Here is a 27843-nt window from a genome sequence, read left to right as displayed (position 1 = left end):
GTTGTTGTAACATTCTGACTGGACATCTGTCAAAAATAGCTTCATAGCTTCCAGTATAAATACATATTCTGATTCTGCTTGTGGAAACTGTGTTGTGCAAATTGGTTCTGCACTGGTGATGGATCAAATCAATATTCTATTTTGGTCATCGTCAGCACAGACCCTGTTATAACACAATCCCCCCTCTGTAGCAATTTACACTGTCTCTGAAAATGATGGGAAACTCGTCAGACAGAAAAGTGTGTGCACGCTGGAAACAATCAAGACGAATATTATACGCAAAAGATGATTTGTAGACTGGAAAAGGCATTTGAGTGACCAGAGGATCGGTCGTTCCATCATACCTTGTCATTACAATCACATCCCCATAGCTGGGCCGTCGGTGACTATGCATGGCTATGACCCAGCACTGCGGGGGTCAGGGCTCGTGGATTGCACGAATGTTGTGAAACTCCCTTCCCAAGGGCGTCGAAGAGGAGCTATACCCTGGTTCGCCAGGAAAATGCAGTATTGTACAACAAAAGTGTGGATTCCACCTGTTCCATCTGGATGGGATAGAGTGTTTCCCCCTCACATGCGTGGGTTTTATTTGCGTGCTCTTGTGTCACCCCACATGTAATCACTCATTAGTTGTATTCTTGGTTCTTTCAGTAAAGTCACGTAGAAGGGAAATAATAAAATAATAAAAATATTAAACAATAAAAATCCACAGCAAGAAAATTTGAAAAAAGTGGCGGTTTTTCCAAACATCAGCACCACAGACAGCGATTTGGCAGTTGGCCAGTGTGGATTTCACACCTGATGTTGATTGCTTGTGTTGCAGTCGAAACGTCGTGAGAATTTTTTTTTGTATTTTTATTATTTTATTATATCCCTTCTACGTGACTTTACCTAAAGAACCAAGAATATGAATCCCTGCAGTCACGAAAGCTTTAAATACAAATTTAAACTCACTAGTTGCTCGATAATACCTCGATATAGAGAGGACAGCAGAGCTTGGGCAACTGTTGGCGTCGGTCCATCGCGTGGCTGCCTCCCTGCCTGTCTGTGGTTCCTCACGCCTCTCTCTCCAAGGCGTTGTCTTTCCACGATAGTGAGCAAACTCTAAGGCGGCGCAATACAAGGTGACACGATCATGCTGCGTGTATAATGCTCGCTGCCTTGTTTTAGACCACCAACAGGGGGGGGGGGAACGAGTCAAAACTGTGGCGGTATAAATATCGATTTAAAGCTTTCGTGACTGCAGGGATTCATCTTCTTGGTTCTTTCGGTAAAGTCACGTAGAATTGAAATAATAAAATAATAAAAAATAAAACACCTCAGGCTACTTGCGTTGTGGCCGAAACGTCGTGAGAATTATTTTATTATGTTTTATTTTTATTATTTTATTATTTCAATTCTACGTGACTTTACAGAAAGAACCAAGAAGATGTGGCTGTATAATTTATAAAGGGCAGCGAGACAATTGTACCGTGTATCGGTTTTATTCTTGTTAGGAAACATCAGCACAGTAAGACCATTGTTGTCTACTCATTATGCTTTGTGACTCTAGCCTCGTAATAATAATAATGATAAACTCGGTTTTATAAAAGTATGCCTTTCAAATGAATAATCTCAAAGTGCTGATATGTGGGCAAGCCCTTTGTACAAAAGCCCTTTGTGCATAGCACCGTGTGTATAAATAATTAAAAACCATAAGACTGCTTTAAAACATAAGTACATGCACGCGTGCATACGGCGTTGCTGATGTCACATTCTTACAGTCGATAGCCCCATGGCACGTCCGATTAGCACGGTTGGCTACGTACGGTGCGAAAGAAGTTCAACATACTGTACATACAAGACAGGAAGGCACTTGGGCACGAGAGTAATTATTCTCACGCTGCTGATGCTGCTGTAAAGATGATGCGCTGCTGGTTCTCACTCCTGCCCACCCCTTAGTAAGAGCCACAGTGCAGTAACTGTGCTGTCCATTGCTTCGCGGCAGGAATTAATTTCAGTCGCAGTTGTTCGACGCTGAGCTCCGTAAAATGTTTGGAAAATATTTCGAGAGAAGATTAAGCGCTGCCGAGCGTGAAGGGAACACAACGGCCTCACTAGGTAACAGAAACCACAGCCTAGAGTTTACAGGGACGCCACGGTGCAGAGATGTTAAATCCCCCGCCTGGTATGCAGGAGGTCGTGGGTTCGATCCCGACCCTGACGCCTGCTGTATATTTGGAGTTTGCATGTTCTCCCTGTGGTCGCGTGGATTTTACTCCGGGTCCACCAGTTTTTCCCTCCACATTGAGAAACACGCATTTAGAGTATTTGGCTGATATAAAAATTTCACGTGATAAGCCACTTCGTTGAGCTATCATTTGTGGCGAGGTCGCTTCTGAAAAAGTGCTACATAGCTCAGTGGACCGTACCTGGTAAAATGAAAAGTTTAAGTACATGTCACCGAAAAAAATGTGCAGTTAAATTCACAATACGCCCAAAATCATCAATGTATTGTACCGGTGATTTCTCTGTCATCTCATTGTCTCTTGTAAGAAGCATGTTGGTCAACGTTGGAAAACGTTTTGGTCATTTTTATATACGATAACCTCTTCAAACATCTAATCATGATCACCTGTGATTTTTTATGTTTAATTAATGTTTCGTGCAGAGTTTCCCAACATCCTTTCCCGTCCTCCATCTCTTGACGATGACCGATCTTCTCCGTTCAAATAAGCATGACGTGTCTACGCGTTGAAGGCATCTGGTGTTTTGCTTAACACGCCTCGTGTGACGCATAAAGCAACGATTGAAATTAGAGCGATATGCTGTTTGTATGTAGGGAGCGGTAGTAAAGTGGTTATCTCACTTCACAACGAACCTGGGATACTCTCAGTTCGATTCCAGCTGAGAAGCAACATCAGTCACGAATATTTCAGTCACCCCTAGCTCGACTCAGCCTTAAATGAGTACCTGGCGTGGTGTTTAAACGTCAACACTGGGGAGACAAAGGCGGACGGTCATGATGTTGGCTACCTACCCCTCTCCTGTGGCGTTCTGACCTTCATAGATGCTCGCTTAACCGCACTTGCCCAAACAGCCTGTGAAAGGCTGTACGGCGTCCTTTGTTTTTTTGTGTTCCGCGTGACATATAACGATGATTCGAATTACATCATGACGTTAGGGATCACCAGTCATCAGGCATGTGCAGCGTATAATGATTTGATTTAAATTTGAACGGAAGAGATTGTAGTCAACGTACGAAGGCGAAATGTGGTGAGTCACCAGGAGTGTAGTTTGGGGAAATTTAGAGCCGGGTCCTGTTAACAGAATGTGAGCTGTTATACAACCTGATTATGATAGATGCTATCTCTAACGAAACGTCAAAGTACCAATTTAAATGTTGTGAAATGTATCTCCAGCTCACGGCACCCGTAGTGTGCCTGAGGCAGCAATGCATTTGGCCACGTTTTGATTCACGTGATACTTTCATTTCATTGGCCGTCGGGTGGAGGAGGGTTTACGTCGCACATTTGTACACGACCTCATCCAAAAGAGACCAATTATAAACGTAATGACGATGTTGCTGTGTTGACAGGTAAATAGAAGCCTGAAGGAACTGGATATGAGCCACAACAGAATTGGAGACGCAGGTGCCATGCATGTGGCCCATATGATAGGTAATGCCAAGGTCAATGTTTATTATCAAACCAATTTTCGGCATTTTTATGAACACACGTTATTTCATGAACACAGACGAAGACGGCTGGGAATATGAACACTTCTCTTTGCTTCTTTCGGTAAAGTCACGTATAAAGATAAAATAACAAATTAAATAATAGCATACTACGACGTTTCGATTGCAACACAAGCAATCATCATCAGGTGTTGCAATCGAAACGTCGTAGTATGCTATTATTTAATTTGTTATTTTATCTTTATACGTGACTTTACCGAAAGAACCAAAGAGTAATTCCTGCAGTCACGAAAGCTCCAAATTAAAATATGAACACTTGTCAACATGTTGTAGCAAACACCGACCGATTGATTTTTTAAAAATATATATAAACTAGACGTTTCAATTAGCAGTAAAACAAGTCCCCAGTGAAAATGGAACGTTCGGCAAACGTTTGGCTTTGTAGTCTTTGTCAATCAAATATATTAAAACGAAACGAAAGCTTAACTATTTATATTTTACAAGGTAAGACCCACTGAGCTTTATATCCCTTTTTCACAATCGGTCTGATCACAAATCATAGCTCAACGAAGTGGCTTTCCACGTGAAAATGTATATCAGCAAAACAATCTAAATGCATGTTTCTAAATGTGGAGGTACAAACCGGAGGATTCGGAGAAAGGTCCATGCGACCACGGGAGCAACATGCAACTCCAAATATACAGCAGCAGGCGTCAGGCTCGGGATCGAACCCTACGACCTCCTGTATACCAGGCGAGGTAGATGACATCTCGTCACCGTGGCACCCTCCCAATATCCCTGGGTCGCGACCTGTTTGAGTTCGCGTTAAGTTGGGCGAGGGGGGGGTAGACTGAAAGAGAAGGGTAAAGTCACGTAGGTAAAAAATTATAATTATTAAAAGTAAAATAAAAATAAAATAAAAATCACGACGTTTCGGAGGCAACACAAGCTTCCGTCTTCAGGTGGAACCGAAGCTTGTGTTGCCTCCGAAACGTCGTGATTTTTTATTTTATTTTAGATAGATAGATAGATCATTTATTGTCATTGTCACCAGTACAACGAAATTTAAAATGCTCACCAGTCAGGGCATCATTCATACATTTAAATTAAATAAAACAAGAAAATAAAAATAAAATTAAATGAAAGATAATCAATTTATACTATATATAAAAACAGCCCAAGTATACCCGACACCCACATAAGGTTACATTTTGTCATTGCACATCTCTATTTCACAGTCAATTGAAAATACTATTACTTAATAATTAATTAGCATTACTTTTATTAATTAAATTTTTTTACCTACGTGACTTTACCGAAAAAACTAAGAATATGAATCCTTGCAGTCACGAAAGCTTCAAATCTAGAATGAAAGAGAAGGGCTTGTAAACAACACAGAATACACAGCAGCATTTATTTATTATTTAAGATTGACTTTAAATGATACTGGATGTGGTGTGCGCCGTGATGTCGTCACGGGGCTGTCCCCCCCTCCCTCTCCGCCCTACCTCGGCTCAGCGAACTCCACGACGCTGGAGACGCTGGACCTGACGTGGAGTCTGTGGAGGTGCCACGGCTCCGTGGCCATCGCAGCAGCCATCAGCGTGAGTTTGGCGCCATCTTCAGTCCAACGCGGGGATTTCGCAATCAAACGAAATTATGAACACAACGTTTTGCTGGCTGGCTGGCTGCAAGGCTGCCTGGCTGGCTGGTGCGTGATGACGTGACCCGCATCCCACAGCCGGGTTCGTGCGTTGCACTGACATCACGCCTATCCCCAGGCACCCTCCACACCGGACGTGCACTGCCCACGCAAATGCGCGAGCAGTGCTCGTTATTTAAAAATAAATGCCATGGTGGAACAACGTGGACACTCAGGATACACCTCATTTTCAACCCAAACATCGCACCTCCTGGCTTCGACATTCGTCCTCGAAGACACTGGTGTAACCCACAACCGCATCAGAACATCAACAGGCAGCTGCGCAAATTTCCTTTATAAATGGAAATTAAAAACAAGCCACAGTCGTGTGATTGTGGGCATGTTCCCAATCTATGGATCTCGTAGTAAACCACTGCAGTCTGCGCTCTTTCAAGGGAGTAGTAAAACTATAATCACTCTCTCCTGAAGCCCTTACATGGCAAGCAGACCTCGGCATTGGTATTTAGCTCTTGAGCATATTTCCATCATGCGCAATAATAGACTAGAACCCAAGAAAGCCTCACTAAGTCTCGAGATTGTTTTCAGGAGAGCCCTGCATTGATTTTGTTTGGTCCCGTTCCATCAATGAATATGTGGATTGAAGGAGCAAAACTAGAGAACTCAGTTAAAATTAGAAATAGTTCTATTTTCAGAACAATACTGGTAGTAATACATATAAGTATGCGATGGCTTTATTACAAAATAACCAATAGTATTAATTATAGTGCTAAAGTATTGCATTCCAGCTATTGTAAAGTGCACACATTCTTCAGAGGCCCTCAAAATAAATACGAGACACCGCTCACCATTCACTGAAGCCCCTATTTTAAAGAACACAAAAAGGGTATACAAAAAGCATGCAGCATTTTTGTGCGTAAAGCAAAAACCATTAGCAGTTCCTGCAGAACTGCATTGTGGCCCCTACTTTAATCCAGCTTTGCTCACAACCGGTTGCCTGTGAGAAAACGGCAGTGAAACATAATGTGTGCCTCGAGCCAAAACGTGGCCCCAACTCTCCCTTGAAGAACGTTTACAAATACCATCCCAGTGTCATATTACAGGAAAAGAATGCCAATGATTTACCCAAGAACGCCTAAGTCTCAAGACTGTTTGAAGAAAGTTTGGCCAATTCCGTCAACGATTATTCGGCTTGTGGGAATACAACCGGAGTAACTGGCGAAAACCCAAGCACATGAGAGGCTAACCCTCAACACTGCCAACTCTGACATAACTCCATGTGTGCTATATAACCAGTGCCGTCTGTTCACCCAAGAAAATATCTGTAATCGGCACTTCACTGTGTTAGGTGAACCGCAGTGTTCGCTGGCTGAGCTTGGCATGGACCGGCGTGGGCACCGAGGGTGCCCTGGCACTGCGAGAGGCTCTCCAGCGGAACAAGACCCTGCACCACCTGGACCTGAGCTCCTGCCGCGTGGATGAGCGTGGCGCGAGGGCTCTGGCTGCCGGGCTGCAGACGAACGTGGCTCTACGCAGCCTCAAGGTGATCGTCAAACCAAGCGGCCACATTGTGGATTTTGTTTTTTTCGCGGTCGCCGAGCGCAGGGCCCGAAGGCGCAACAAGTCAAACGGCCATGAAAAAACAGCGCTATAAAAGGAGTGATAGATAAATCTTGACTTAAAGCTTTCGTGACTGCAGGAATTCATATTCATTTGGTCTTTCGGTAAAGCCACGTAGATAGAAAAAATAATAAAAATATCACGACGTTTCAATCGCAACACAAGCAATCGTCATCAGGTGAAAAGATAGCGTGTTTTCACCTGATGACGATTGTTTGTGTTGCGATCGAAACGTCGTGATATTTGTATTATTTTTTATATCTACGTGGCTTTACCGAAAGACCCAATGAATATGGGTAATAGATAATAAGAAGTAATATGTTTATCTCACATCCCTTCTAGTGACATGTTCTGCCAAAGCCTATTCATGATTATGAACAACTTCAGTTGTTTTTTCATCTAACATGTTTCATTTGATATTCGTTTGTGCGGGTTTAGCTAATTGGAGGAAACTGGTCTGTTTGCAGCTCACACTGAACCCTATCATGGCAGAGGGAGCCCTCGCCTTGCTCTCCGCCATCCAGAAGAACAAGAGATCGACGATGCAAGACGTCAACATTTCAGTCAGTTCTGAAATGACATACAATTACAGAAGGGTATATCGATGATTCTACACGTACATTTCAGACACATTAAAGATGTGGTGAAATGTTAATAAAATCACGAAGCAGTGTTATATACTTGGGCATCTTTATTCAACCAATCAAGGACACTTATTTCAGATTGATATCATTCACTGGCCTTTCCTGATTAGGGAAAAATGTTCATAAAGTGGGAAGTTATGTGTGAATGTATGTGTCAAACCATTTACTTCTTCAATACTTAACCCATATTTTCCAAATAATTTGGAGAATTATTTCAAAATAACACCCAGTACGTATGACAGCATTGATGCAATTTACAAATGTCGACTTTGAGATTGCCGATTTGTGCAACTGGCCATAAATAATACACAAGCCAGGGTATCCATATACAGGTTGTATCTGTCAACTATTAGTAGTGCTAGAATGAGACTATTGGATGAAGGCCTCCCCAATACGTAACATTTAAGTAAAAAACCTGGCCAAATTGAACTACAAGAAACTGTATACTGTATTGGGCATAGAGTATCGTTAATTGTCTTGCCTACTCATATATCAACATATTTATGGATAGGGATGTTGCTGTGGTGTAATTGTTACTACAATACACTTGCATACCAGAGATCACCCGTTCGATCTTCTGGCATGGCAGTTAAAACAAGGGGTGAGTTTCTATACCCCCCCCCCCCATCGCCTATTTCCATCGAACAGTTTACCTTGGTCCACCACAAACAGTCATTCAACATGTCGTGTGCGGCGGGGTAAGGTGTGGAGCAGAGGTGTGGACTCGAGTCATGTGACTTGGACTCGAGTCAGACTCGAGTCATGAATTTGATGACTTGCGACTCGACTTGGACTTGCATAACAATGACTTTGTCCCACCTATGAGATGTGGACTCGAGTCATGTGACTTGGACTCGAGTCAGACTCGAGTCATGAATTTGATGACTTGCGACTCGACTTGGACTTGCATAACAATGACTTTGTCCCACCTATGAGATGTGGACTCGAGTCATGTGACTTGGACTCGAGTCAGACTCGAGTCATGAATTTGATGACTTGCGACTCGACTTGGACTTGCATAACAATGACTTTGTCCCACCTATGAGATGTGGACTCGAGTCATGTGACTTGGACTCGAGTCAGACTCGAGTCATGAATTTGATGACTTGCGACTCGACTTGGACTTGCATAACAATGACTTTGTCCCACCTATGAGATGTGGACTCGAGTCATGTGACTTGGACTCGAGTCAGACTCGAGTCATGAATTTGATGACTTGCGACTCGACTTGGACTTGCATAACAATGACTTTGTCCCACCTATGAGATGTGGACTCGAGTCATATGACTTGGACTCGAGTCAGACTCGAGTCATGAATTTGATGACTTGCGACTCGACTTGGACTTGCATAACAATGACTTTGTCCCACCTATGAGATGTGGACTCGAGTCATGTGACTTGGACTCGAGTCAGACTCGAGTCATGAATTTGATGACTTGCGACTCGACTTGGACTTGCATAACAATGACTTTGTCCCACCTATGAGATGTGGACTCGAGTCATGTGACTTGGACTCGAGTCAGACTCGAGTCATGAATTTGATGACTTGCGACTCGACTTGGACTTGCATAACAATGACTTTGTCCCACCTATGAGATGTGGACTCGAGTCATGTGACTTGGACTCGAGTCAGACTCGAGTCATGAATTTGATGACTTGCGACTCGACTTGGACTTGCATAACAATGACTTTGTCCCACCTATGAGATGTGGACTCGAGTCATGTGACTTGGACTCGAGTCAGACTCGAGTCATGAATTTGATGACTTGCGACTCGACTTGGACTTGCATAACAATGACTTTGTCCCACCTATGAGATGTGGACTCGAGTCATGTGACTTGGACTCGAGTCAGACTCGAGTCATGAATTTGATGACTTGCGACTCGACTTGGACTTGCATAACAATGACTTTGTCCCACCTATGAGATGTGGACTCGAGTCATGTGACTTGGACTCGAGTCAGACTCGAGTCATGAATTTGATGACTTGCGACTCGACTTGGACTTGCATAACAATGACTTTGTCCCACCTATGAGATGTGGACTCGAGTCATGTGACTTGGACTCGAGTCAGACTCGAGCCATGAATTTGATGACTTGCGACTCGACTTGGACTTGCATAACAATGACTTTGGCCCACCTATGAGATGTGGACTCGAGTCATGTGACTTGGACTCGAGTCAGACTCGAGTCATGAATTTGATGACTTGCGACTCGACTTGGACTTGCATAACAATGACTTTGTCCCACCTATGAGATGTGGACTCGAGTCATGTGACTTGGACTCGAGTCAGACTCGAGTCATGAATTTGATGACTTGCGACTCGACTTGGACTTGCATAACAATGACTTTGTCCCACCTATGAGATGTGGACTCGAGTCATGTGACTTGGACTCGAGTCAGACTCGAGTCATGAATTTGATGACTTGCGACTCGACTTGGACTTGCATAACAATGACTTTGTCCCACCTATGAGATGTGGACTCGAGTCATGTGACTTGGACTCGAGTCAGACTCGAGTCATGAATTTGATGACTTGCGACTCGACTTGGACTTGCATAACAATGACTTTGTCCCACCTATGAGATGTGGACTCGAGTCAAGTGACTTGGACTCGAGTCAGACTCGAGTCATGAATTTGATGACTTGCGACTCGACTTGGACTTGCATAACAATGACTTTGTCCCACCTCTGGTGTGGAGACTCACACCTCTTCCAAGGTGCTTGTCCAACGTGGAAGAATAAGATGAGAATACCCTCCCCAGAGGGGCTCTACGGAGCTCCCTCGAACGGAGGCCCTTCCGCCAGCAATGGTGTGAGCAAGCAATTGCAAGGCTGCACATTAACCGTAGAAAAGGTTAGTTTAACACGTAGGCATTCGCAACCACAAAGTTTGTTTTGGGTTAGTTTGCGAAAATATAAATATGTCGTTAATCCACCACCACAACCACCACCCGACACAGCCAATTAGTAAAAGGTGTTCGCTAATCACGGGGCCGTCCATAAATGACGTCACGCACCTGGGGGGGGGTCAGAAATTGTGACGATGTGTGACGAGGGGGGGGGGTTAGAAATGTGACGTCACATCAAATGCGCATCTTTAAATAGATATAGACAACACGTTCCACTTAATTAAATAGACGTTTTAATAAATGTTTTCTCCTACAACATCAGAGTGCAGCGCCACATTAAATACGCACTACAATAACAATAGTTTAAAGCGATTTAAAGCATCGATTTAAAGCTTTCGTGACTGCAGGGATTCATCTTCTTGGTTCTTTCGGTAAAGTCACGTAGAAGGGAAATAATAAAATAAAATAAATAAAACATAAAAAATAATATAATAAAGTAATATAATAAAATAATAAAATATTATAAAAATGTTTTATTATTTTATTATTTCCCTTCTACGTGGCTTTACCGAAAGAACCAAGAAGATTTAAAGCATGTTTTATTTTGGGGTTGGAGGGGGGGCAGAGCTTTGTGACGTCATATTTGAGAGGGGGGGGGCCTGCCTTTTTGTGACGCCGTGTGACGAAGAGGGGGGGAAGGGTAAAAAATCGTCCCAAATCGCGTGACGTCATTTATGGACGCCCCCCACCGTCTGATGAACGCAACGGGCCGCAGAATGTGGTGGTGAACGAGCAGTTTGTGCAGCTGCTGAGCGCGGTGCGAGGCGAGCGCCAACGGCCCCTGCACGTCCGGCACGGGGGCATCGGCAGTGGCCTACGCCGCACGTTCCAGCCCAGGGTCAGCCCCATGCAAGCCATACAGGTAGCGACCGTCAGAGCACCTCGTTTGTAGGTAAAACATTAAATTAAAATTAATACAAATTAAATAAAAATCACGACGTTTCGTAAATCGGCCACAGGACATGACGGGGTATTTTCTCGGGATTGCATTGACTGGGGCGAAGCATCTGTGAAATCTCGACATCCCCATTGCGATTTAAATAAATACATAGAATTACCTGGCATCCCCCGGTCCACCGTTCTATGCTTGTGTGTGGGTAATATGTTCAGGAGCTAAATGAAGGGAAAGTCTTGCGGGATTCCGGGTTTCAGAATGGCAATGGCTTTGGCGAGCTTCCTTTCTTTCAGAAAGTCCACAATGGCCATGAAGGTCTCCGCATGCCATGTCAGACATGGGGCTGTTTTGAGCATGCTTTGCCGTGCTGGTCAGTGCTGTTGGGTGAAGGGAGGAGGACAGGTCCAGTTCAGATATCACTCGCTACTAATGCCAGCCGTGACCGGGAACTTAACTCGGGTCGTCGTGTTAACAGTGCAGCCCCACTGCTTGAGTCCACATTCTGTTCTATTTTATTTGAACATTGGTTGCGCTATGCATTATTTTTTCAGTTATGTTTGCCATGGAACTGATTTATCTTGACCATCACGTCAAGACTGACCTGCTGGACATGATATATCCATCTCAAGAGTTTTATTGAGGTTAAATAAAGATAAGAAGCAGAATGTGGTTTTGCAAGTGGAGGGAGTTTCATGTTTCCAGCTCAATCATTGGTGACGAGTGCAACATGCACAATTATTTTGACGTGAACATTTTCTACTTTCCAACAGTCAGTGTTGGTCATCATATGTGTCTCACGTGACAATCGTGGTCGCTTTCTGGTGTCCACAACAGGGGCACCTTCTCAAGAATAAGCTGCGTCTCTGGGACTTCTTCCGTAACATGGACAACAGCGGGACAATGTCGGTGACCCAGGATGTCTTCAAGAGTGCCATGCAGGTGAACACGCGCCTGACACCACCTGCTCATTACCTGTGGAGGCCTCTGACATCTCTGCGTGCCGATAATGATGACATCTACTTTTTCAGCAACTGAGCACACCCCTGGAGGAGCAGGCGTTAGAGGAGCTCATCTCGGCGCTGGACAGAGACGGAAGTGGCTGGATTAGCTACAGGTACAAGAGCAATGCCTATTGCCGAATCATCCGGAATGTGTCCGTATCTAAGCAGCAGGATTGAGCCTAGATGATGCTTTAGTTGGGCGATCACCGTGAATTGGAGATTGTTGTAGGCTATACACTGTGGGGATGCATGGTGGATGGAAAAGGGTAACGCTGGGAAATACATAGTTGTGCGGTACTTCTATGGTCGCATAACCTGCGAGGCCATCTGAGCCCCCTCCGACTGAAAGCTTAGCCAGCCTTCTAAATTCGTATACTGCAGTCAAGTCACTAACAACCATGCCCTCCGCTGAGTTATGTGTATGCCCTCTCCTTTAAACGAGGTAGTAGTTGGGGCAAAATGGCCATTGGATGTAGATTGGAACTGGGTGAGCGGTGTATAACACTCCTCTTCCTGAGTTCAGCTGGACCTGCGAGTTACCGTACCATCAGTTAAACGCTGCCCCGAGCCAACCCACTCCATCCTCCCTCTCTGACCCGACCCCTCCGCTGCCAGGGAGCTCCTGGACGGGCAACGCGCGTTCCGCAGGACGGCGAGGCGCGCTTCCCAGCGCTCGGACGCGCACTCGCTGCGGGAGAAGAGAATCGTGTCCGAGTTCACTCGCTACGCGATGAGCATGGAGAGAGGCGCTCGTTACGTTTCATCCGCATAGCCCAGCCCCCTGCTCAACTCTCTCATCTCTCTCGCTCTCTCTCTCACACAAAGATCCTCCTGTACAGCCTTCGTGAGACTGATAATTGTTTTTTTACCCTTCTATTTGGCAACAAAACTGACACCTTTTTTACAAGGAGTCATGCTTGCATAGACCACAATACCTGCAGTCATAATGCAAACAAAAAACATAACTCTGATAATGTGCACTGTCCTTGAAGTTGATTGGTCCACACCCGAGACAGCTTTCCTTAGAGCCTAGTCTTACATGGGTTGGACCAGATGACGCCATCTGAGACTGTTGGAGCAAGTGCTGTTAGCGAGCACCTATTAAGGCCAGCACGGAACACGAGAGGGAGCGGGGTGGCCAATGCCACGCCCGGCCGCCTTTTTCTCCCCAGAGCTGCTTTTGGAACACAGTACTAGGGGGCCGTCCGTAAATGACGTCACGCGATTTTGGCCGATATTTGAAACTTTGTAGTAGAACGAAGCAAAATGGAGAGTACAATTATAACAATCACATATTCATTTCACAGAGTGAAAAGCCCTGGTATAATCGTTAGAATCAAAATGTTTAATAACAATCATTCAAAAATGTACAAAATGTATGCTTCTCCATTCTCCCATGGAGAAGCAAAATGCTCCTTCATGGAATAAATAAAAGGTGACCTTAGTAAATTTAAATAATTAAATAGTTAATCATGAAAATTAATCAATTAGTGGTGTTATAACAATTCTATTCAATTAATATTTATTTAAAGTTGCGCATTTTTATGTGACGTCACATTTCTCAAACCCCCTACCTCACACATCGTCACAAATGTCTGACCCCCCTCCCCCCCCAGGTGCGTGACGTCATTTATGGACAGCCCCTATGTTCTCATTTAGGGCTGATTCGACGTACGGGGAGGCCCAGGATCGGTTCGACTTATTTGCCACTGTTATTAGTCACGAGTGGAAATCGAACTCGGGTCGCCGGGTTCGTAACCACTGCCCCCCTACACCTCTGCCCTGTACAATAAAATCTCAATAACCCCACTGTGAGCTCAAATGTTTGTAACTGATGAATATACAACTCTGCGCACTGTGCAGTTTCCCGTGATGTTCGTGTGCCTAAGGTTAATGCCTAAAATAAAGTTGCTCTACAGGTGACTGTTCTCAATTTCCCATCAAACGAAGATGTATTTATAGAATGTGTATCGTACAATATAGCTCTCGCATATAGCAAGAGCTATAGCAATGGTTTATGTCTAATAGTGTATACAATTAAGAGTATGGCTATGGATAAGAGTGTATAGCAGAGGTGGGACAAAGTCATTGTTATGCAAGTCACAAGTAAGTCTCAAGTCTTTGCTCTCGAGTCCCGAGTCAAGTCGAGTCAAAGATGAGGCAAGTCCAAGTCGAGTCTGAAGTCATCAAAATCATGACTCGAGTCTGACTCGAGTCCAAGTCGCATGACTCGAGTCCACACGTCTGAGGTGGGACAAAGTCATTGTTGTGCAAGTCACAAGTAAGTCTCAAGTCTTTGCTCTCGAGTCCCGAGTCAAGTCGAGTCAAAGATGAGGCAAGTCCAAGTCGAGTCTGAAGTCATCAAAATCATGACTCGAGTCTGACTCGAGTCCAAGTCGCATGACTCGAGTCCACACCTCTGGTGTATAGATATGGGTAATAGTGTATAGAACACATTCCTGCGGAGGGAGGTGGTAGGAACGTTGGGTTGCTCGGTCAATGGCCAGGGTCAACGGCGGCGTGGTGTATTCCGCAAATATGCCCGACTGTGAGGGCGGGCACAAGCCGGCGTGAGTAGGTTAAACGTTGAGTTTTATAAGGGCACCACGGGGTGACCAGCCCCTCCCCTCTCCACCCAGCCCCACCCCTCCCATTTTTGGATGCACGACGGACGGACGGACACAATAATCCCCTGTGGGCTGGTGGAACCAGGAGGTCCCTACCAGTATTAAGCTAGCAGTGTCTAGATGAAGCTATTAGTGTACAGATGAAGCTCGTGGTGTATAGATACAGCTCGTAGTGTAGAGAGGCCAGTGGTGTATAAAAGAAGCGAATAGTGCATAAGGAGAAGCTAATAGTGCATATAATAAACTAATAGTGTATAGAAGCTAATAGTGTGGCTATGGCTCACAGTGCCAGGTTCTGGGGCTGCTGTGGTTGGGGGCTGTCACAGCCCCGTCCCCCCCACGTGGCACCCCCCCCCCCCACCTGCCCCCCCCCCCCCCCCCACGTGGCACCCACCACGTGGCACCCCCTACCTGCCCCCCCCAGGTGGTACCCCCCTACCTGCCCCCCCCTACCTGCCCTCTCACATCACGTGGCACCCCCTACCTGCCCCCCCTCACGTGGCACCCCCCCCCCACGTGGCACCCACCACGTGGCACCCCCCTACCTGCCCCCCCCCCCACGTGGCACCCCCTTACCTGCCCCCCCCTACCTGCCCCCCCCCAGGTGGCACCCCCCTACCTGCCCCCCCCTACCTGCCCCCTCCCCTCACGTGGCACCCCCTACCTGCCCCCCCCCTACCTGCCCCCCCCCCCCCAGGTGGCACCCCCCTACCTGCCCCCCCCCTACCTGCCCCCTCACATCACGTGGCACCCCCTACCTGCCCCCCCCTACCTGCCCCCTCACATCACGTGGCACCCCCTACCTGCCCCCCCCTACCTGCCCCCCCCCCCACGTGGCACCCCCCTACCTGCCCCCCCCCCCACGTGGCACACCCCCCCCCCCACGTGGCACACCCCGACGTGAATGAGGAGCCGCCCGCGCATGCGCAGTGCCGCGCCTCGGAGCCGCGATGGAGGGTGACATCGCCGAGTCTCTGGACGATCTGGGGTGAGACTCGCACCCGAACCCCGGCGCGCTTCTGGGGTCAACACTCTTCCCCACCCATCCCTCCACCACCTCCTCCTCTCCCTCATCGCCTGGCAATCCCTGAACCACCCCATTGTTCATAAACCTTCCCCTGACAGCGGCCTGCGCGAGCGGAGCCGCACTGTACGTACAGTGCGGCCTTGTCGTTTTGACAGCTGAGTGGTGTTAGGCGTGAAACAAATGTCGTGAATGTTCGTCAATTAAATGCAGTTCGGGTGGTGGTGGGGTTTGCTTTTGTTTATTTGTTTGCTTGACAAGGATATGCGGGCGCTTGGGTGCATGATAATTGCTAAGGGATACGTGAGCGACGTTTTTTTAAATGAAGGTTCTTGTAGATTCCACTTGCAAGATTCGTAAATTAAGGGGTGGAGGGAGGTTGGGAGATTTTAAAGTTACGGTCGTAGTTTTATAATCACGTCGACGGGCTGCCGTGTGAAAGCAAGACGCAAGCAACACCAGTTGCAGCTTAGGCTGCATGGAACCACGGCTCCGTTGCGAAACATAATGAATGACGATCGAGTAGTAACTTTAAGCCCTCTTGTCAATCGGCTGCTGGGTGAAGGGCACCCCCCCCCCACACCATAGGAGTAGTTGGGTCATACTTCACCACTCTGGTCGGTGCGGCTTGGTGGTGAAGGTGGGAGGGGGGCCCGAACATGTTTAGATCCAACGTGCTACTGACGTTAGCCGCCTTGGCAGGGAGACACAAACCCAGATGGTCACCGGCTCCCGCTTCGTTCAATCTGTTTGGGTTGTGTTTGTATCATCGCAGGCGCTCCATCATAGTGACACCGCTGTTTTGTCCGTATTACACTAATACGTATATGGGGTACTGGGATATTTGTCACGGTGAGCTCACTCGTAGACTGACAATGACGGGGGTTGGACCGTGACTTCAGTGTGTTTTTTGCATGGACAAAGATTCCAGCTCGGATCGTAGAGTCCGGCATGCAAGCAACTGAGTTGTCGTTATAAGATGAGTGCTGCTTCCTGGGTTGTGTCTTAAAACGTTCGCTGTTGATACACAGGGCGCAGTCGCAGCTGTGAACACTGCACCAAGGGGTTTGTACTTTGTACTGCGTCAAGTGCGATGACATAAAAAAATTACCCCGTAAAAACAAAGTTTTTCACTATAAATCCTTTATATGCGTGGCGGCTAGAGTCCTCTCGTCCTCTGGCTTGAGATGGCTGCCACCTATGGGTCAGATGATTGCCTGCCACCATTAAGCAATTGGTAATTAAATAATACAAAAATCCTAAAAAGTGTAAAATTTTGGAATTTTTTTTCACGAAAAGAAATTGTCACGCACAACGAGTCTGTGTGCAAAATGTCAGCCCGATTGGATCACGGGAAGTGGGTTAAAAAACGAACGAAAGATTTGCACGGTCGTAAGCGCGCAAGCAAGCAAGTGAACTTAATATAAAGGATTTAAAAAAGCAACCTCGTTCCTCATTGGCGTTCACTTGTAACAGAAGTATATATGCGATACAAATGTTAATTATAGACCAGCCCAAGTACTGCTTCGTGGCGTTATTTATTTACGATCACCGTCTCGTATTCACATGCATTGCGACTCTTGGAAGTATTGAGTGCATTTTCTTGTTAATTTGGCTGCCAACCCCTGTTGATAGCCTTTTGTGCGATAGCCCATCTTGATTACAGGATTGACATCTGGTAAAAAGATCAGATTTGTCACTTTGACGCCTAGAAACCAGTTTTGCATAAACAGTTTTTAAATAACAAAATATTCAAGTGGGTCTTCCTCTTTGCCTGCTTTATTTCTTGCATAAGAGCCGTAAACGTTGCTTCTGCTGCCTTGTATACAGTTCATCTACTCTATACAAGAATCTACAAGAGCAACAAACCTGTTGTTTTCTTTCTGCTCTGAAGAAGAGCTATTGCCTAGGACGTTAGCCTACTTACTCTACTGCATAAGCTTTCTGTTACAGGGCGCTATTCATTGTGAAGGTGGTGACTTGTTTTAAGTTGTGCTTGTTCACTGCTGCCAACACAATCCCTTCATATTTAATAGAATGTTAATTCTATTGTAACATGTGCTTGTTCATAAGGTCGTGAATGCACATCTGTTCATACACGCTTGTATTATAATAGGCATAGTTTAACAACTTGTAAACCATTCATTACAAACTGAAGAGCAAGCATGCGTTGAAGGAACTGACCTAAGCCCAAACTTGGATTTTTATTTTATTTTAATGCTACTTTAAGCCCCATGAGATGACAATGAGGGGGTTCCTCTTTATAGAACATCTCCGGGTGCATGTTTTTTAGCAGTGTGGTATCAGCACTCGAAATGGCACATTCCCATGGATGAGGCCAAAAATACCCAATGATGACTCCCCACAAAGTGGTCCTCATATACTCTGGAGGGTGGTGGGCTATGGCATCCCAACCAGGTTTTGAAATAGAAGTGTCGTGGTTCACACGAGGGAGGCAGAGACTTCTTGGAGGCAACACGTTTATTACGATAAACACGAAGGGGTACAGCTGCCCCCTTAAGCAGCTACCCTAGGGAGGTATCTCCTCCGGGCTAGTTAACCCTAGCTCACACGGGCTAGCTAACTTGAGCTCCCACACTGTGGCTATCCCTAGCTCACACGGGCTAGCTAACTTGAGCTCCCACACTGTGGCTATCCCTAGCTCACACGGGCTAGCTAACCTGAGCTCACACGGGGTGGCTAGATCGGATCGGACCCTGGCTCGTCAGGCAGGTGTTCTCCGGATGACGGCTTCGGTCTTCAGTCTTGTCACAGCAGCAACCCCCGGACCCGTTGAGGGGTCCGGCTTATATTTCCCAGGGCTTCCTCCGCCCCAGGCCACGCCTCCCTTCTCGAGCCTTCGAGAGGGACCTGCTCCTGGTATCGTGTTCCCCCTCCTTGGGGCCCTCTCCTTGGGGCCCCTTTGCCGGTACCCCCGGTCACCAGGCCTCCGGGTTCACCTGGAGTGCCATGGCCCCCTGCGAACCCCTGAGCCGTCCCTGGCGTTTTCGCCCCCTAACCGCCAGAGGCTGGCACTGCATGCGGCTGCTGTGAGCGGCGCGCATCATGCCTCACACAGGCCGGCTTACGCGTCGTGCAGCGGCCTCCACCGACTCCGCTACAAAAGTATCACGATTGCGAGCTGAGCCCTGTGACCATGGTATATATAAAGGTTCACGAATTTTTTCAACAAGGAGTGTCGTCTTTGCAGCTACAACTACTCTGCTCGTCACAATTGTGTGTTGCCAACAAGATGGCTAAGTTGAAATTGATGCCAATGCCTTCAAGAGCAGTGTTGGCCCAGCTTGTTAAGGGACTTCCTCTGCAGCTTTTGCCAAGCCTGTGTTGGGTGTGCAGACTCCCATGCATAGGGTGTGTTCTAATAATGTCCTTTGCCTTTTATGTACAGTGTTAATGATATAGTATTTGGTATTTAAGGCATGAGCTGTGACTTCTTTGTTAGTAATGTGTTCGTGGCAGTTGACTTTGATGACATTGCGCACACACTTTATTTTAAAGGGCTGCAGGTTTTACAATGTTCTTGTTTGAGCCTCCACATTTCATAGGACATTGCTATCCAAGGCTTCGTAGAGAATCAGAATCTTTATTTGTACTGGAGGAATCTGATGAGCTATAAAGCTCTTTTTTCACAGATGTCCAGTCGGAGCAGGTCAGAAAGTTACAACAACAAAAAGTACAAAAACACAATAGGAGTGCAATGTATAGGAAAAGAAAGCAAATCACTAAAAAATACTTTTTATTTTACCAGGTAAAGCCCACTGAGCTATTAGCTTTGTTTTCAAAAGTGACCTGGTTACAAATAATAGCTCGGCGAAGTATCTTATCATGTGGAAATTTATAACAGCCAAATAATCTTAATGCATGTTTTAAAATGTGGAGGGCAAAATCGGAGAACCCGAAGAAAAATCCACACGACCACGGGGAGAACGTGCAAACTCGAAATATACAAGGGTCAGAGTCGGAATCGAACCCCCGACCTCCTGCATACCAGGTGAGGAAGAAAACGTCACGCCACCGTGGCACCCCTTAAAGAGAGCAATGGATGTTATCAGGCAATCTAGGAGATGCAATGTCATAGCAACCCTTAAAGTGATGCTGAATGTGTTTATGTCACACAGCTACAAGGGCCCCTTGCTGGACGATGGGGCGCTGGATGTGGCAGTGGAGCAAGGGGCCACGAGCCCTGAGTTCACCAAAGTGTGCGCCTGGCTCACCACCGAACTCAAGGCCTTCTGCAACTTGGTAGAAAACGTCAATGCCACCAACAGTAAGTGCCAACATCAACATTAAACATTGTGTTTTTTTGTTACATAACAACGATTATAAAAACTATCGTGGGTAGTAATCATATTACTATTTTTCTTGTTCACGTTTGCAATAGAATTGTATACCTTTTGACATTTAATGTATGTTCACCGTGTTTTACTACAGTTGCCTTTTTTCTCATTATGCAAACCGAGGTGGGTAAAAGTGTATCGTAGCATTTCATTGTGTGATTATTTTACAGCTTTCACAGAACTGTATATATTTGCCTTTAATACTTTTAAGGAGTCAAGTATTATTTCAAATGTCATTATTTAATGTTTCATTTCCATCATAAATTGTGTGTGTGTCAAGTTTTCCATGCAAAAAGTCAGACTGATTTTGCTTGATGATTTCAGAAATTCATGCTCATTGACAATTGTCTTTTAAGGAAAAACATGTCAAGCAATTTAACACTCTAAATGCGTTATGTCGAGCATCCTTAGAGAGCGTGTACACTACTGTATTTTTGTTTTGTGTCCACCTGTAGCCCCAGCGGAGGCAGAAACGTTCCAGTTGGAGATGAGCGGCTTCCTGAATGAGCTGGGTTGTGTGCATTCCTCCCTTACCAGCGGTGAAGTAACAAAGCGTCTGCTCAACAAGCACAACTGCCTGCTCCTGCTGTGTATGTGACACAAATGCAACCCTCACAGTTTACAGACTCTCGGAGAAAGCCTATACTGATCACAGCCATGACTGGAAAGACTTTCAGGATGTCAGCATTTGTTGTTTCATTACAAATCTGCATGGCCTTTCATATGCTGTTCTGAAAATCAATGAAAGGTTTTCAACTAGCGTGAAGGTTTGCATAAGAAGGAACATCAGTTTCCCGCATTTGTGTTTTTTTTGTTTCAATGTTCATCAATTGAAAATATGGTCAAGTTTGTTAAAATCCCCCACCGTTCTCCACCCAGAAGTATAATTGGTACACCGCAGTCGAAAGGGCAGGTCATGTGTGGTGGGGCATAGTGTGGCTACTTTCACCTCTTCTGAGATGTCTGGCCAACGTGGAAGAAGAGGACCAATATACCGCCCAGTAGAGGCCCTTCCAGTAGCAGTGGCATGAAGTAATTACAGGGCTGCACCTTTGCCCAAGCTTTTTTTATCAAGGGAAATTAACTTGTGCACTTTTTGAACTTTCCTACAAAGTTTGCTACAAAGTTCAAACGTTTAAATATTTAGATGCAAGAATTCATGCCTTTTATTTTCTTCAAAATAAATGTGATTTTATTTTACATGTGGTCTGGGTGAAATGTTATAATCAAACTGGTTGTTATCGTGTGTGGGATAGCGTACTTGACATCGGAGCTGCAGGCAGTGCGCATGACAACCGCCCGAAGCCCACAAACACAGGCCATGGCACAAGGCTCGGAGGTCTTCCAGGAACTCAAGATTATTTGCATCATCCTTGGAATGTCTAAGCCTCCACCCAACATCTCAGTCTTCCAGTTCTTCAGCGGCATTGAGAAAAAGGTTTTTGAACTTTGATTGTTTGGAGATGCTTTGATTTAATGTTGTTTATAGAAGAATAATATCTTAGAAAATGAACAAAACAAGGAGATTAATCTGTGAAATGGAATAAGTGCCTTGTGCTGTAAACATCGGATTAATCTTCTTGGTTCTTTCGGTAAAGTCACGTAGAAGGGAAGTAATAAAATAATAAAAATAAAACATAAAATAATTCTCACGACGTTTCGGCCACAACGCAAGCAGCCGTCCTCAGGTGAAGACCAGGTCTGTCGGGGAGACAGCGTCTGAATGAAACACCACCACGCTTGGAGCGTCTATTTAAGCTGGGTTGGAAGGGGGGAAGGGCGCCTTGACAAAATAATTTGCATATCAAGAGGAATTTTAGCATATTTATGGGAAATGCAGGTATGTGATTAGTACTACTTGTGCAATGCATAGGAGGTGGGCGGGGGGCTTCAAAGTCATATTATGCCCGTGCATTATGCTGTTGATACAAAACAAATTTTCACTGCTTTATAATTTTATTTATTTTGTTCACAGCTTAAGGAAGCCATGGCAAAAGTATCTCCAGCTCACATAGGAAAGCCATTGCTTAAGAAAACTCTTGGACCTGCACACTGGGTGAGTGATATTTAGTAAAATTCTGCATTGTTGTCCTTATATGTTGTTTGATAACTTCTGTAAGGAGAGAATGTTTTATTGTATTAATTTATGCTTGCATATGAACTTTTGTAAAATATATATTTTAAATATATTCTTGTAACTTTCTGACCCGCCTTTACTGGAGATCTGTGAAAAAAGAACTTCATAGCTCATTGTATTTCTCCAGGATAAAAAAAGATTCTGATTGTTACAATTTTTTTTCCCAGGAAAAACTAGAAATCATAAACCAGGCACTTGTGAATGAATACGAGATCCGCCGCAAGATGTTGCTGAAGCGACTTGATGTGACGATACAGTCATTCGGGTGGTCTGACAAAGCCAAGGTGAGGCTTCGGTTTACTGCCAGCGTCTCTTGTTGCAATTTTTAATGGCCATTTTGTGTACAAAATGTAAGTATTTCCTACATTTACAAAAGAATAATACCCTGGCATTGTTAATCGTGAAATTTTATTCATATAATTTTTTAAACAAAGATATTAAAAACACAGCAGTTATTAGCAGTTGAATGTCTTTGTCGTTTGACAGGCCAGACTGGAGGTGATGGGGAAAGTGTACCTTCCAAAGCGGCAAGCACTATTAATACAGTCCGGAATCAACATCGCCCACCTACTAGCTGCACGCGAGGACCTCTCCCGTCTCTACAAAACGAGCAGCGGGGAACAGCGCGAGCACACCTCCTGTGCCATCAACAAGGTACCTTAGTTTCAAGTTGCTTGTAATGCTAAGATCAAGTCATCACCCGGCTGTGGTGAGTGTGAGAACTTAGTGGGATGACACAATTGAGTTGCCGGTAGCATTGTGTAAATATAAAGCGATACATTTAATTTTTGTTGTGCTATGAGTTAATTTAATGTTTTGATCAATATATAATAAGTTGTACTTAATTTAAACAAAATGAAATTACCGATAAGTACATATTACACTATGCCTATGATTTTTACGATTCACAGTAGTATGGTATACATGGCCAAAGAGAGGGGAGGGGTGTGGCAGGTTGTGCAGTGTGCTTCAAGCCTCAGATCCGAAAGGGTCAAGGGGACTTCTTTTATTATTTTGCCGCAGTTCTCCAAAAACATTTTGGCAGTCCTGATGACATCAACATGGATTGAGAGTGCAGAGCTTAAATACAGCTGGCACACCACATCAAGTATACCGCTCACTACAGCTGCGGATACTGGTCACATGCCTACTCCAATCTACCAGTCGCCCTGGAAATATATAGTGAAACATGAAACCCTGTATAAGTGTAATTTCTTGATGATTTGCTTGATTCACTATTAACCCCTGTGGTTCACAGGTTTGTGGTTTGACTGCATGTGTGTGTGTCTTTGGCATCTTGTAGGTACTCATGGGGCGTGTGCCAGACCGTGGCGGGAGGCCACAAGAGAGCGAGCCTCCTCCTCCCGAGATGCCATCGTGGCAAAAGAGACCAGATGGACAGCCCCAGGGTGGCAGGGGAGGAGGGCGTGGCGGCTATGATCACGGCGGGAGGGGTGGTGGAGGGTATGAGCGAGGTGGAGGAGGATATGAGCGTGGCGGTGGCCGAGGCGGGAGGGGGGGAGGAGGCTGGTCTGATGGTGCGCACCACAGTACGTCTTCTTCATTATCAGTTTTGAGGCACCATATTAATTTCAATTACGTATGCTTTATATTATTTCAGTGCATTAATTGTCTGGTGAATGCTGCAACTTTCCGTGTTCCCCAGATGGTGATCAGCCTGGAGGAGGAGGAGGTTTTCACCGGGGCAGAGGTGGTGGCTATCGAGGGGCCAGCAGAGGTGGTGGCTACATGGGCCAGGGTGGAGGAGGTGGAGGCCTCACGGGCCAGGGTGGAGGAGCAGGTGGATATGCAGGCCAGGGCGGAGGAGGAGGTGGCGGATACGCAAACCAGGGCGGAGGAAGTGGCTATACAGGCCATAGCAGAGGAGGAGGTGGTGGAGGCTACACAAACCAGGGTGGGGATGGAGCAGCAGGCTACACAAGCCAGGGGGGCAGTGGAGGAGGAAGTGGATACACAGGCCAGGGCAGAGGGGGAGCAGCAGCCTATGGTACCCAGGGTGGAGGAAGAGGTGGAGCAGGCTATGGTTCCCAGGGTGGAGGTGGGTACGTACCTGCTGGTGGAGGAGCTCCGCACGTCGACGCCGCAGCTCGTGGAGGGCGTGGAGGGCGCGGAGGCAGAGGTGGAGGTTGGGGACGTGGAGCGACAAACAACAGCACTGGTGGTGGCCAATTCGAACAGTTCTTCCAACAAGGAGGTCAACAATTCAACCAGACAGGCTTTACCCAGAGACAATATTATAGCTAACAAGCACGTTTTGCTGCTTTCCTGCAGGGCTCTGAGCCTGCTGCATAGGTTTTGCCACACAATGCACAGTGATAATACATTCATGCTCAAATGTGCCAATATCTGAAAGTCATATCGGGAGATTCATTGAGCAAATACAATTTTACTCCCTGTGAGCTTATTTTCCCATTTATTTTGGTCTATACATTTTAATTTAAAGTTGAATAATGTTTATTTGACCTTAATGCTGTTTCTAATTACCGTCTGCACAACAGACTGAAATGGAATGGGAATTGCATTGTTGGATTTTATGTTACCACTGTAAAATGTGCAGTAAAGGCGGTTTAATTTCATTGTTTTGAGACGGCATTGCTCATCCAAATTCAAATCTGCAGTGTAATATTTTATCACTTGGCTAAATGTGTTATGCGTGACAGACATTGAAAGACATGCACTTCAAATAAATATCATGGTAAGCACTTTATTTCGTAAATGTTGCAGTTTGTATGAAAAAGTACACAAAGTGTAGTTTTGGAGTGATTTCGTCAAGGGATGGAAAATATTCTTTTAAAGCATGATCTCATTTGCAAGTGTGTCCTGTGTAAAATAATACATTTGCAAAATCATTGGTAAAACATCTGAACAACAATATGTAATTAAGAACTGGTGGAATTGCACATTCATTTCAGAATAAATAGGTGTGTGAATATCTAAATGTAAAGTAATAAATGCAAACAATATAGCTACAATATGTAAAAGCAGGGGCATTGAGAACACACCTGGGGTCAGGTGTAATTGTGCAGTTCATAATGAATAGCAATGTAATTATAAATGCCATTTCACTTAACATTGCTTTTGTAATTATAGGTCTGATATAAAATGGGTAATTAGAATCAAATTATCAAATCACTCTCAAACGGTCACAGGTCACATGCCCTCATTACAGAACAACATTTAAGTAAACAATCATATCGCATCATTGCTGTTGATTAGATAAGTGCAACTGCCCATAGGTTTTCCATTACCAAAATCATCGTAACACTTGGTTAAATTTGTTCAACTGACCCAAGTACAAGAGACCTCAGAATTCACGTGTCAGTAATTGGGAGGATTGAAAACGTGAGTGACACCAGGGTGGCTGAATATTTTGATAAATATTCATCCAGAGCCTATGAAAAATCGTCTCAAGAAAAACATGCAGTGTGATCAGATCTCCGCGTGTTTTCCCCAGTCCTCGTCGCGACCTAATTAGAACGGCAGAGGCGTCAGGCTCGAGCTTAATAATTCACCCGGCTCAGCCAATTAAGCGAGGTTGTGTTTTGCGTGTGTCAGAGCATGTGTGGTGGCGAACGTTCTCCCACCAAATATGCAAACTGCAAGTGAGTTTACATGTTTTCTTGCCAAACGGCAACGACCTACACACCATCATCAACCAAGACCTCGATGTACCTCGCTCCCGACGCAAGTCCCTATCCCCCTTCTGGGAGTGCGCTGTCACCATCCTGGAATCTCGCCCAGATTCGGAAGAACGCTGGCGAACAGAACAGAACGGAACATTGCGGACGTCCAGAATAAACCCCTCATTCAAGACCCAAACATCGCACCTCCTTGGCTTTGAAATTCCTCCAGGAAGACACTGGCGTAACCAGCAAACGTTTCTGAACATCATCAGGCCGCTGACAAGCCACATACGTGTGAATTTGTCCGTGTAACCCAAACTATGGACCATATAGTAAAACCACTAGTCTGTGCCCCTTCAACAGAGGAGGAATAGCAAAACTTCACGAATTGTCTCGTTAAGCCCTCTTGTCGTGGCTATCAGACCTCGATATTGATATTTAGCTCCTGAACATATGCCATCAGACGCAAGAATGTAATAAAATAGTGCGCGTGTGTTCGTATTAATTATAGAATGTCGTGTGTTGTTTCACTTCATTGACTGTTTCTCGTTGACGTCTGTCTCGACGTGTATGTTGAACTTCTTTCGCACCGTACGTAGCTAACCGTGCTAATTGCAGTTCGTAATCAGAGGTGTCTGTTGATCCATTCCAAAATACCGCGGGACACCTTGCTGGGACTTTGCCGCAACAGAAAAAAATACCGGTTGAGATTCCATACAAAGAAGTGAACCATCTTGCCCCATCCACAATTCAGAGGTTTTTTGGGGGGTTAGATCGCGTAAATATAAACGTGTCGTTAAACCCGCCACCACCCGACAGCCAATTAGTAAGGGTTGTCACGTAAACGGAACATGCCAATTCGTTACTGTGCAGAACCCCGGTGTGTTGGAGAGTAAATCTATAACATTGATAATCTGAGTACGACGTTTCTTGCACCAGCCTACACCATTGACATGCTGCACTCATGTCCTCTCAAGGCCCCTAAGATCTGGGGATGGAGATCTTCTCTGCATTCCCAGGTCGAGGTTTCGGTCAATGAGTGACCGAGATTTTCCCCGTGTAGTCCCCAGGAGATGAGTCTGTGAACAATTTTAAAATGCGTCTTAAAACCTAATTATACACTTCCAATGATTAAACTTTTATTTCATTTAGTAAATGGATCACATTATTTTGTTTATGGTGAATGTCTGCCGCTGTGTTCTGTACAGCGCTTTGAGATACTTGGTGAAAAGCGCTATATAACTAGAATTATTATAAAACTTCTCCTCCACATGAAGCAGCAAGCAGCCTCCCTGTCGAGTTTCCGCTCCTCCCTCAAGACTCGCCTCTCCTGCCTGGCCCATCATTCCCTCCATCCGAAAGTACCCCCGTAATTCCCGTACCGACTAACCGCCCCCCCCCATATACCCCATCCCTATTCACCAAATCACTTTTAGCTCCCCTCATTGTACCACTCGTAACCCTTGCAACGCGCCTTGGCTAAAGGCTCTATATTAAGATATGAAGATAATATCATACATATAAGATACTATCATACTCTTTAGCAGAGGTGTGGACTCGAGTCATGCGACTTGGACTCGAGTCAGACTCGAGTCATGATTTTGATGACTTCAGACTCGACTTGGACTTGCCTCATCTTTGACTC

The 27843-nt window shown here is 45.4% G+C and overlaps 1 protein-coding gene across 1 annotated transcript; it reads left to right on the top strand.

The window, feature by feature from the left end:
• Positions 1-15969: 15969 nt before the first annotated feature.
• FAM98A (family with sequence similarity 98 member A) lies at positions 15970-26492 on the top strand. Its single transcript, XM_078858422.1, has 9 exons — positions 15970-16023; positions 20199-20347; positions 20873-21007; positions 21674-21855; positions 22393-22473; positions 22722-22838; positions 23041-23208; positions 23858-24104; positions 24221-26492. The coding sequence occupies exons 1-9, from the start codon at positions 15986-15988 to the stop codon at positions 24817-24819; spliced, it is 1716 nt and encodes a 571-aa protein (XP_078714548.1). The 5' UTR covers positions 15970-15985; the 3' UTR covers positions 24820-26492.
• The last annotated feature ends 1351 nt before the right edge of the window (positions 26493-27843 follow it).

Source organism: Lampetra fluviatilis, chromosome 7, assembly GCF_964198595.1.
Source record: "Lampetra fluviatilis chromosome 7, kcLamFluv1.1, whole genome shotgun sequence".
Taxonomy (NCBI): domain Eukaryota; kingdom Metazoa; phylum Chordata; class Hyperoartia; order Petromyzontiformes; family Petromyzontidae; genus Lampetra; species Lampetra fluviatilis.
This window is presented reverse-complemented; position numbering and strand designations above follow the sequence as displayed.